The sequence below is a fragment of the Physella acuta genome, unplaced genomic scaffold, assembly GCF_028476545.2.
Source record: "Physella acuta isolate Inbredline_101_S28 unplaced genomic scaffold, ASM2847654v3 ptg000257l, whole genome shotgun sequence".
Classification (NCBI taxonomy): domain Eukaryota; kingdom Metazoa; phylum Mollusca; class Gastropoda; family Physidae; genus Physella; species Physella acuta.
In genome coordinates, this window is record NW_026731776.1 from 743735 (window position 1) to 756713 (window position 12979).

Below are 12979 nucleotides of genomic sequence, written 5' to 3' on the forward strand. Positions count from 1 at the left end.
GACATGTGTCTCTGGTTAGCCGTTAGCCTGACGTGTCTCTGGTTAGCCTTTAGACTGACGTGTCTCTGGCTAGCCGTTAGACTGACGTGTCTCTGGCTAGCCGTTAGCCTGACGTGTCTCTGGCTAGCCGTTAGACTGACGTGTCTCTGGCTAGCCTTTAGACTGACGTGTGTCTCTGGCTAGCCGTTAGCCTGACATGTCTCTGGCTAGCCGTTAGCCTGTCTCTGGCTAGCCGTTAGCCTGTCTCTGGCTAGCCGTTAGACTGACGTGTCTCTGGCTAGCCTTTAGACTGACGTGTCTCTGGCTAGCCGTTAGACTGACGTGTCTCTGGTTAGCCGTTAGACTGACGTGTCTCTGGTTAGCCGTTAGACTGACGTGTGTCTCTGGCTAGCCGTTAGACTGACGTGTCTCTGGCTAGCCGTTAGCCTGACGTGTCTCTGGCTAGCCGTTAGACTGACGTGTCTCTGGTTAGCCGTTAGACTGACATGTCTCTGGCTAGCCGTTAGACTGACGTGTGTCTCTGGTTAGCCGTTAGCTGACGTGTCTCTGGCTAGCCGTTAGACTGACGTGTCTCTGGTTAGCCGTTAGCCTATCTCTGGCTAGCCGTTAGACTGACGTGTGTCTCTGGCTAGCCGTTAGCCTATCTCTGGCCAGCCGTTAGCCTGACGTGTGTCTCTGGCTAGCCGTTAGACTGACGTGTGTCTCTGGCTAGCCGTTAGGCTGACGTGTGCCTCCGGCTAGCTGTTAGCCTGACGTGTGTCTCTGGCTAGCCGTTAGACTGACGTGTCTCCGGCTAGCCAGTGCAGATGTTCGCCGTGCGTTTGCCAGCACCCAGGCACCAACATGCCCCCACCCCCAGCTATCCGTATATCGAGGTCACCCAAGCAAAAGGTCGCAATAATTTACAAGGCGGAAAAAACATATATCATTACATTTATATAAGGTTTTAAAAACATATATCATTACATTTTTATAAGGTTTTAAAAACATATATCATTACATTTTTATAAGGTTTTAAAAACATATATCATTACATTTTTATAAGGTTTTAAAAACATATATCATTACATTTATATAAGGTTTTAAAAACATGTATCATTACATTTATATAAGGTTTTAAAAAAAATATATCATTACATTTATATAAAGGTTTTAAAAACTAAACTTCAAAACTAAAACTAAAATAATAGCCATACATTCTACAGAGCACAGCTACCGATTGACCGAATTCAAACTTTGCTGTTCTATTGAAACTTATTATTGAGTGTAGCGTCCCCAATGACAGTTTTATTTCTGATTGCGTCCCCTGTGTGACCTGATGTTGTAGTAGGTCCCGTAATCATGAAAACTGTATGCGAGTGACGCCCCTTTGAAGTTATATGTGAATTGTATGTGACTCGTGAATTATTAATGCCTGGCCGAGTCTCTACCCTTTTTTTTAATTGGAATTTCTAAAAGTAGATTGTGACAGGTTGCCAAATTAGAGGCCAGTGCAACCCACGATAGAGAAAAGGACTAAAAAATGGGGTTGCCAGATTAGTGGCTAGTGACAACCCACGATAGAGAAACGGACTAAAAAATGGGGTTGCCAGATTAGTGGCTAGTGACAACCCACGATAGAGAAATGGACTAAAAAATGGGGTTGCCAGATTAGTGGCTAGTGACAACCCACGATAGAGAAATGGACTAAAAAATGGGGTTGCCAGATTAGTGGCTAGTGACAACCCACGATAGAGAAATGGATTAAAAAATGGGGTTGCCAGATTAGTGGCTAGTGACAACTCACGATAGAGAAATGGACTAAAAAATGGGGTTGCCAGATTAGTGGCTAGTGACAACCCACGATAGAGAAATGGACTAAAAAATGGGGTTGCCAAATTAGTGGCTAGTGACAACCCACGATAGAGAATTGGACTAAAAAATGGGGTTGCCAGATTAGTGGCTAGTGACAACCCACGATAGAGAAATGGACTAAAAATGGGGTTGCCAAATTAGTGGCTAGTGACAACCCACGATAGAGAAATGGACTAAAAAATGGGGTTGCCAAATTAGTGGCTAGTGACAACCCACGATAGAGAAATGGACTAAAAAATGGGGTTGCCAGATTAGTGGCTAGTGACAACCCACGATAGAGAAATGGACTAAAAAATGGGGTTGCCAAATTAGTGGCTAGTGACAACCCACGATAGAGAAATGGACTAAAAAATGGGGTTGCCAAATTAGTGGCTAGTGACAACCCACGATAGAGAAATGGACTAAAAAATGAGGTTGCCAGATTAGTGGCTAGTGACAACCCACGATAGAGAAATGGACTAAAAAATGGGGTTGCCAAATTAGTGGCTAGTGACAACCCACGATAGAGAAATGGACTAAAAAATGGGGTTGCCAAATTAGTGGCTAGTGACAACCCACGATAGAGAAATGGACTAAAAAATGGGGTTGCCAAATTAGTGGCTAGTGACAACCCACGATAGAGAACTGGGCTGACAAATGTGGTTGCCAAATTAGAGGCCAGTGCAACCCACGATAGAGAACTGGGCTGACAAATGTGGTTGCCAAATTAGAGGCCAGTGCAACCCACGATATAGAACTGGGCTGACAAATGTGGTTGCCAAATTAGTGGCTAGTGACAACCCACGATATAGAAACGGACTGACAAATGGGGTTGCCAAATTAGTGGCTAGTGACAACCCACGATAGAGAACTGGACTGACAAATGGGGTTGCCATTGTGGCAAACGGAGAGCACACACAGTGTCAGAATGGAGGGCTCGCGAACTGTTTTATCTGGCAACACGCGCAGACCCCCGGGGGTGGGTCATATGCAGGTCTACTGTCCATATCGTCTAGCCGAGGGTGTGGGTTGGCCTGACACTGTCGTGATGTCAGGGCGTGTCCCATATGCACTTTCTCAACATTTTGTCTAGCGGTGGTCTGCGTGATGTAGTAATGTGGTCTACGTCATGTAGTAATGTGGTCTACGTCATGTAGTAATGTGGCCTACGTCATGTAGTAATGCGGTCTACGTGATGTAGTAATGTGGCCTACGTCATGTAGTAATGTGGTCTACGTCATGTAGTTATGTGGTCTACGTCATGTAGTAATGTGGTCTACTGTAGAACCGCCGCTATTTGTTGGTTTGAAATAAAAGTAAAGCCCAGCCAATTGCATCCATATTTAATTGACGACATCGTTTGAAGAAGAAATCAATATCTCGTGGTGTACTTCAACTTTTGGAGGTGTCCCTGCCCGCCGGTAGCCAAGTGGAGGGGGGGGAGGGGGGCTGGTAAATCTATAGCATCTCATACGTCCATCTTTGTCCGTCTAACCCATGGTCACCCATCTATCCTAGATATCCATCTATCATAGATGTCCATCTATCCTAGATGTCCATCTATCCTGGATGTCTATCTATCCCATGATCGTCCATCTATCCTAGTTGTCCATCTATCCTAGGTGTCCATCTATCCTGGATGTCCATCTATCCTAGATGTCCATCTATCCCATGATCACCCGTCTATCCTAGGTGTCCATCTATCCTAGATGTCCATCTATCCTAGATGTCCATCTATCCCATGATCACCCGTCTATCCTAGATGTCCATCTATCCTAGATGTCCATTTATCCTAGATGTCCATCTATCCCATGATCACCCGTCTATCCTAGGTGTCCATCTATCCTAGATGTCCATTTATCCTAGATGTCCATCTATCCCATGATCACCCGTCTATCCTAGGTGTCCATCTATCCTAGATGTCCATCTATCCCATGATCACCCGTCTATCCTAGGTGTCCATCTATCCTGGATGTCCGTCTATCCCATGATCACCCGTCTATCCTAGATGTCCATCTATCCTAGATGTCCATTTATCCTAGATGTCCATTTATCCTAGATGTCCATCTATCCCATGATCGTCCATCTATCCTAGATGTCTATCTATCCCATGATCGTCCATCTATCCTAGTTGTCCATCTATCCTAGCTGTCCATCTATCCTAGATGTCCATCTATCCTAGATGTCTATCTATCCCATGATCGTCCATCTATCCTAGATGTCCATCTATCCTAGATGTCCATCTATCCTAATCCTGAACAAAAGCCATGTAACTACATCAGTTCACTGTAGGCAAGGCTAAATACAGCCGCGGTTTGTGTACATTTGGACGCAACAAAAGTATGTAATTTTACACAAGACTAAAGTATGTCATTTTACACAAGACTAAAGTATGTCATTTTACACAAGACAAAAGTATGTCATTTTACACAAGACAAAAGTATGTCATTTTACACAAGACAAAAGTATGTCATTTTACACAAGACAAAAGTATGTCATTTTACACAAGACAAAAGTATGTCATTTTACACAAGACAAAAGTATGTCATTTTACACAAGACAAAAGTATGTCATTTTACACAAGACAAAAGTATATTTTTATACAAGACAAAAGTATGATATTTTTATACAAGACAAAAGTATGATATATTTATACAAGACAAAAGTATGATATTTATATCCTTTACACAGCTCATTAACCATTGTTTGGCCCACCACCCCTGATACCTCCCCCCCCCCCCCCCCGCCTGTATTAACAAAAATCTGAGGTTCTATCTGTTTTGAGCTTGTGACAGTGTCTAGCCTGGTGAGACATCTGGCGGTTGTCCTGCCTGACCCCCTCGCCCCACCCCCACCCCTCACACATGGTGGTGATAAAATCAATGAGAGGTTTGTTTCTTCCTGCCCACACCTCCATTAGAGCTGGCCTCTTGTCTGGGAACACAGGTTCACAGACCGTTAGTGAGACTCGTCGATGGTAGTGAGACAGTCAGACCCATTGCTGGTAGTGAGACAGTCAGACCCGTTGCTGGTAGTGAGACAGTCATACCCATTGCTGGTAGTGAGACAGTCAGACCCATTGCTGGTAGTGAGACAGTCAGACCCATTGCTGGTAGTGAGACAGTCAGACCCATTGCTGGTAGTGAGACAGTGAGACCCATTGCTGGTAGTGAGACAGTCAGACCCGTTGCTGGTAGTGAGACAGTCAGACCCATTGCTGGTAGTGAGACAGTCAGACCCATTGCTGGTAGTGAGATAGTCAGACCCGTTGCTGGTAGTGAGACAGTCAGACCCATTGCTGGTAGTGAGACAGTCAGACTAGTTGCTGGTAGTGAGACAGTCAGACCCATTGCTGGTAGCGAGACAGTCAGACCCATTGCTGGTAGTGAGACAGTGAGACCCATTGCTGGTAGTGGGACAGTCAGACTAGTTGCTGGTAGTGAGACAGTCAGACCCATTGCTGGTAGTGAGACAGTCAGACTAGTTGCTGGTAGTGAGACAGTCAGACCCGTTGCTGGTAGTGAGACAGTCAGACCCATTGCTGGTAGTGAGACAGTCAGACCCATTGCTGGTAGTGAGACAGTCAGACCCATTGCTGGTAGTGAGACAGTCAGACCCATTGCTGGTAGTGAGACAGTCAGACCCATTGCTGGTAGTGAGACAGTCAGACCCGTTGCTGGTAGTGAGACAGTCAGACTAGTTGCTGGTAGTGAGACAGACCCATTGCTGGTAGTGAGACAGTCAGACCCATTGCTGGTAGTGAGACAGTCAGACCCATTGCTGGTAGTGAGACAGTCAGACCCATTGCTGGTAGTGAGACAGTCAGACTCATCGCTGGTAGTGAGACAGTGAGACTAGTTGCTGGTAGTGAGACAGTCAGACCCATTGCTGGTAGTGAGACAGTCAGACGCCAGGGTATACTTGCTCACAGGTGAGACAGTGGGACGTTTTGTAGGTTAGTGAGACAATGAGACAGTTTGTGGGTTAGTGAGACAGTGAGACAGTTTGTTGACTAGTGAGACAGTAAGACGGCTTGCGGGTTAGTGAGACAGTGAGACGATAAGACAGTGGGACGTTTTGTTGACTAGTGAGACAGTGAGACAGTTAGTGGCTAGTGAGACAGTTAGTGGTTAGTGAGACAGTGAGACAGTTTCTTGGCTAGTGAGACAGTGAGACGGTTTGTTGGTTAGTGAGACAGTGAGACGGTTTGTTGGTTAGTGAGACAGTGAGATAGTTTGTTGGTTAGTGAGACAGTGAGACGGTTTGTTGGCTATTGAGACAGTGAGATATTTTGTTGGTTAGTGATGCAGTGAGACAGTTTGTTGGCTAGTGAGACAGTGAGACAGTGAGACAGTGAGACAAGCAGTATGTATGAGCTAAAGTCGCAACAAGCACACATAAACAAACACGTGTTAAATCAGCTGTAGACGAGCGAGCTGTGGGCGAGCACACTGTGACATGCACGTGTCGCACGTTCTACACATCAACTGATGACGTAGTGGCTCGTGCTGAGCTCGACGTGTCACACCGAGGGCTGAACCTGTTGGTGTCACATGACCTTGCAAGACACACATTCAAGGTCGTGGATGTGAACCATCGTACTGTTAAAGCAGGCGGACGCTGATGGATTACTTCCCCTAGAGCAGGGGCGGCACGAATGGTGTCCCTTACCGCACCGACCAGGGGCGGCAATGAGTAGACTTTGTTACTGGGGGAGACGACTCGTGAAACTTGTCGACAGGTTCCTGCTCGATGCTGGTGAGTACACGACAACATGCACACACACACACTCATACACAGATCTATGTTTATCTACGAACATAATACTCTGTACACGTATCGTGGTTCCATTGTTACAACTGTGCTGTTTGTAGCTAGGTCTTATTGTTGCAGTTACATTAGTCACAGAGAGTTAAGAGAGCTCTACATTAGTGCTGGATTAAAGCTGGATTAGTGCTGGATTAGAGCATGATTAGAGACTGTTCAGGGGATGAGAACGTGAGTAGTCTCCCATGCAAGAGGTGTTCGATTGTTTCAAATGTTCTGGGTCTAGGACTGAAAGCACGGCACTCTGCCTAGAGGTGTTCGATTGTTTCAAATGTTCTGAGTCTAAGACTGCATGCACGGCACTCTGCCTAGACACACAACACAACTGTGTGTTGGCTTTAGGAGAAGACTGGATTTAGCAGCGACATGTACACATTTTGTGTCTGGTCTGTTGGTCAGTTCTAAGTCCACTATTAACTAACGAAGTATACTGAACTCCCAACCCCTCATACTTCACCCACCCCCTCATACTTCCCTCACACATCCCTCCCCCCTCACAATTGCCCCACCACACCCCCTCACACTTCCCCCACCCACCCACCCACCCCACTTCTTCCATCCCCTCACACTTCCCCCACCCACCCACCCACCCCACTTCTTCCATCCCCTCACACTTCCCCCACCCACCCACCCCACATTTCCCCACCCTCTCACACTTCCCCTACCCACCCACCCACCCCACTTCTTCCATCCCCTCACACTTCCCCCACCCACCCACCCACCCCACTTCTTCCATCCCCTCACACTTCCCCCACCCACCCACCCCACATTTCCCCACCCTCTCACACTTCCCCTACCCACCCACCCACCCCACTTCTTCCATCCCCTCACACTTCCCCCACCCACCCACCCACCCCACTTCTTCCATCCCCTCACACTTCCCCCACCCACCCACCCACCCCACTTCTTCCATCCCCTCACACTTCCCCCACCCACCCACCCCACATTTCCCCACCCTCTCACACTTCCCCTACCCACCCACCCCACTTCTTCCATCCCCTCACACTTCCCCCACCCACCCACCCTACATTTCCCCCACCCTCTCACACATCTACCATCGCCTCCCCTCACCTTGAACTGATTTTGTCACCCGTAGACAAACATGACGGCACCTGGCGGGGGTGGGGGGGGGGGTGATGTTACACGGGGGTGGGGGGGGTGATGTTACACCAGTCCACACCAGCTGTTGCTGGGCCGGATGTGGCCTGCTGGTGTGTGTCATGGCGACACGCCTCAAACTGTGGCAGTTCTTCTCTCTTTCATTCCACTTATTCCCCCTGTCAATCGTTGGCCCACAATCATTGAACCCATAGCCCCACAATCATTGGACCCATAGCTCCACAATCATTGGACCCATAACCCCACAATCATTGGACCCATAGCCCCACAATCATTGGACCCATAGCTCCACAATCATTGGACCCATAGCCCCACAATCATTGGACCCATAGCCCCACAATCATTGGACTCATAGCCCCACAATCATTGGACCCATAGCCCCACAATCATTGGACCCATAGCTCCACAATCATTGGACCCATAGCCCCACAATTATTGGACCCGTAACTCCACAATAATTGGACCCATAACCCCACAATCATTGGACCCATAGCCCCACAATCATTAAACCCATAGCCCCACAATCATTGGACCCATAGCCCCACAATCATTGGACCCATAGCCCCACAATCATTGGACCCATAGCCCCACAATCATTGGACCCATAGCCCCACAATCATTGGACCCATAGCCCCACAATCATTGGACCCATAGCCCCACAATCATTGGACCCATAGCCCCACAATCATTGTACCATAGCCCCACAATCAGGGGACCCATAGCCCCACAATCAGGGGACCCAAAGCCCCACAATCAGGGGACCCATAGCCTCACAATCAGAGGACCAATAGCCCCACAATCAGGGGACCCATAGCCCCACAATCATTGGACCCATAACCTCACAATCATTGGACCCATAGCCCCACAATCATTGGACCCATAACCCCACAATCATTTGACTCATAGCCCCACAATCAGGGGACCCATAGCCACACAATCATTTGACTCATAGCCCCACAATCATTGGATCCATAGCCCCACAATCATTAAACACATAGCCCCACAATCATTGGACCCATAGCATAACAAACGTTTGACTTATTTCTACGCTACCGTTGCCACATTCAACCCTCCACCCATCCACTTTCTTATCCTAACATCTAACATCCTAACATTAATGATCCTAAAATCTAACATCCCAAACATATATCATCCCAACATCTAACATCCTAACATCAAACATCCTAACATCTAACATCCTAACATCAAACATCAAAGATCCTAACATCAAATATCCTAACATCAAACATCCTAACATCAAACATCCTAACATCAAACATCCTAACATCAAACATCCTAACATCAAACATCCTAACATCAACATCCTAACATCAAACATCCTAACATCAAACATCCTAACATCAAACATCCTAACATCAAACATCCTAACATCAAACATCCTAACGTCAAACATTGCATCGTTTTAAAATCTCGACTAACCTACAATCATTTGTTACCTAATAATAGTAATGGCTGTAATTTAATTGTGACGTAATCATATTAATTACCCTAATTTTACCATACATTTTCTAGCTAATTATTTTATGTTGTAACACTGACTGATCATGGTTGACCAAAAGATCACCCATGTGTTCAGGCTGTTAAACACCCATGTGTTCAGGCTGTTAAACACCCATGTGTTCAGGCTGTTAAACACACATGTGTTCAGGCTGTTAAACACCCATGTGTTCAGGCTGTTAAACACCCATGTGTTCAGGCTGTTAAACACACATGTGTTCAGGCTGTTAAACACCCATGTGTTCAGGCTGTTAAACACCCATGGCTGTTAAACATCCATGTGTTCAGGCTGTTAAACACCAATGTGTTCAGCTATCCAGCAGCTGTTAAACACCCATGTGTTCAGGCTGTTAAACACCCATGTGTTCAGGCTGTTGAACACCCATGTGTTCAGGCTGTTAAACACCCATGTGTTTAGCTACCCAGCAACTGTTAAACACCAATGTGTTCAGCTATCCAGCAGCTGTTAAACACCCATGTGTTCAGGCTGTTAAACACCCATGTGTTCAGGCTGTTAAACACCCATGTGTTCAGGCCGCTAAACACCCATGTGTTCAGCCAGCCAACAGCTGCTAAACACCCAATGATGATGTTATTCTCATCCATAATACAGCGTGTTGAGGGCCGTCAGCGCTTATCTGGTGTCAGGGCCAGCAACTCTAACCGAATTACTTCCCTTTAGTGGGTGACGTCACATCCAGTGCCAGCGGTTAATTGGCGCGAATTTCAGGAGAGCTTCTTTTATGTGGTACCATTCTGGTGCCGTCCTAGTTGATGTGGGGATGTTATGGTTGGTTGATGTGGCGATGTTGTGGTTGGTTGATGTGGGGATGTTGTGGGGTGGGGGATGTTGTGGTTGGTTGATGTGGGGATGTTGTGGTTGGTTGATGTGGGGATGTTGTGGTTGGTTGATGTGGGGATGTTGTGGTTGGTTGATGTGGGGATGTTGTGGTTGGTTGATGTGGGGATGTTGTGGTTGGTTGATGTGGGGATGTTGTGGGGTGGGGATGTTGTGGTTGGTTGATGTGGGGATGTTGTGGTTGGTTGATGTGGGGATGATGTGATTGGTTGATGTGGGGATGCTGTGGGGTGGGGATGTTGTGGTTTGTTGATGAGGGGATGTTGTGGGGTGGGGATGTTGTGGTTGGTTAATGTGGGGATGTTGTGGTTGGTTGATGTGGAGATGTTGTGGTTGGTTAATGTGGGGATGATGTGGTTGGTTAATGTGGAGATTTTGTGGGGTGGGGATGTTGTGGTTGATTGATGTGGGGATGCTGTGGGGTGGGGATGTTGTGGTTGGATGATGTGGAGATGTTGTGGTTGGTTGATGTGGGGATGTTGTTGGGTTGGGGTGGGGGATATTGTGGGGTGGGGGTGGGGAATGTTGTGGGGTGGGGATGGGGATGTGTCAAGGTCAAGCCAACCATGCTGGCAATATCCGCTAGGAATTAATCGTTGAGTACCAACATGACGGAGAGATTAACGACAAAAGTCTGTTGGGCAGAATAAAGACAGACTATGGAGATGTTGCAACATAATGAAGTCTAGCTAAAGTTGCAATTTTATGAGGTCTGACTAAAGCCTATAGTAACACCCCCCCCCCCCCCTTTACGAGCTGGGTAACTGGTTAATTGGCTGAGACCAATGGCCTTGACATTTTGTATAATACCTCGTGCCTAGAATGGGCGGCGACTACAAACATTCCGGCTTTAGATTTCTCCAGTGGAACTTAACTCGTTCATTTTTATACTCGACCATTATCCGGATAAAATACTCCGTGTTTAATTAAACCTGATTACTTTTGTCCTCATTACTTTTGTCCCGATTACTTTAGTCCCCATTACTTTTGTCCCGATTACTTTTGTCCCGATTACTTTTGTCCCTATCACTACCAGGCTGACACAAACCCTAGTTCTTGACCTCTGACCTATCAGCCAGCGATAGGTCACATGACTGCCCACGTGACGTAGCCTTGATGACGTGTCACCGTTGTGTTTGTTTGATTGTAGGAAAAAAAGTCACAGGAAAAAAAACACAGGAAAAAAAACAGAAAAAAAGTCACAGGAAAAAAGTCACAGGAAAAAAAGTCACAGGAAAAAAAGTCACAAATATATAATTACATGGAATTTGTTAATACTTTTATGATTTATACATTCAGAGAGCGCAAAATAACTTAGAATTAATTAAATGATATATAATGTGTTTAGGTTGTATACGCATGGTAATTTTTATAATTCATCTAAAAATATTTAGTATGAAGTATGTAGTTTGTAATTATGTTAAACATAATGATAATAGCATTTAATAGAATTTTCCAACTTTCATCGCGTTTTTTTAAAATACTAACATTAAATTACCGTGAAATGTTAAGTTCATCTAACTTGCTGCCCTCAACTCATGTTTAGTTCAACCACCTTTACTGCCCACATTTATCACGCTCATTGCATAACAAAAGTTAGGATCAAAACAGAAAGCCGACAAGATGCAAAGGCTGTCATTGACGCATAACGTCAACAACACAAAATATGTTCGGACATGGCCGACCGAGGAGAGGCCGACCAGAGAATAGCCTACGGCAAAATGTGCCTAAATTTCTTTTATAATTAACTTTTCTTCCGTGTATTTAACTAAATACGTAACAAAAGTTGAGACTGTTGTGTTAATTATCTTATAGTATTTTTACTTACAATTGTTATAAATCATAATGCTTTTAACGTCTATAAATAATTTATGCTATCAAAAAATACAACCCACAACAATAAACATACAAAATTTAACAATTCTTAACAAATTAATAAAATATTTCTAAAAAGATTTTTGTGACTTTTTCTGTGACTTTATTTCTGTGACTTTTTTTCCGATAAAATTTTTCCACTGTGACTTTTTTTGTGACTTTTTTTCCAAGCAAAAACTGTGACTTTTTTTCTGTGTTTTTATTCCTGTGACTTTTTTTCCGTTCACCGTTTGTTTACCCCTCTATCTAAGAGCGCGTGTTGCCTGAAAGATTCAATGTCTTGTTTGTTTACACTCATGCACACCCCCTCCCTGTTTACACTCATGCACACCCCTCCCTGTCCGCCCGCTCCTCCCCTCCCTGTCCGCCCGCCCCACCCCCCTCCCCCCATGTCCGCCCGCCCCACCCCTCCCTGTCCGCCCGCCCCTCCCCCCATGTCCGCCCGCCCCTCCCCCCATGTCCGCCCGCCCCACCCCTCCCTGTTCGCCAGCCCCTCCCCCCATGTCCGTCCGCCCCCCGCCCCACCCCGACAAATCTGCATATCTCCCAGAGCTGACCGTAGATCGATACGGTACGCGTGACCCAGGGCCAGCCATGACTTTCAGAGCTTAACTTTAGCTCACAGCTCTTCACCGCCAGATGGCTGATTGGATCTTTTAAGTAGCGGGGAATTCTGGAATAGATGAGCTAGGAGTTGTGGGATAGATGAGCTAGGAGTTGTGGGATAGATGAGCTAGGAGTTGTGGGATAGATGAGCTAGGAGTTGTGGTATAGATGAGCTAGGAGTTGTGGGATAGATGAGCTAGGAGTTGTGGGATAGATGAGCTAGGAGTTGTGGGATAGGTGAGCTAGGGATTGTGGGATAGATGAGCTAGGGATTGTGGGATAGGTGAGCTAGGACTTGTGGGATAGATGAGCTAGGACTTGTGGGATAGGTGAGCTAGGGAT

The 12979-nt window shown here is 46.1% G+C and overlaps 1 protein-coding gene across 3 annotated transcripts in view; it reads left to right on the forward strand.

Annotated features, from left to right (window-relative positions):
• The window catches only part of LOC131938783 (Kv channel-interacting protein 4), a 197698-nt gene that overhangs the window by 93659 nt on the left and 91060 nt on the right, over nucleotides 1–12979 (forward strand). The window contains exon 1 of one of the 3 annotated variants that reach the window (XM_059296965.1): nucleotides 6269–6591. The exons of the other annotated variants lie outside the window; for them this stretch is intronic. Coding sequence (XP_059152948.1) covers nucleotides 6525–6591 — 67 coding nt within the window. The 5' untranslated portion in view covers nucleotides 6269–6524. Of the gene's footprint in view, nucleotides 1–6268; nucleotides 6592–12979 lie in introns of those variants that run through there. 3 annotated transcript variants of the gene reach the window in all.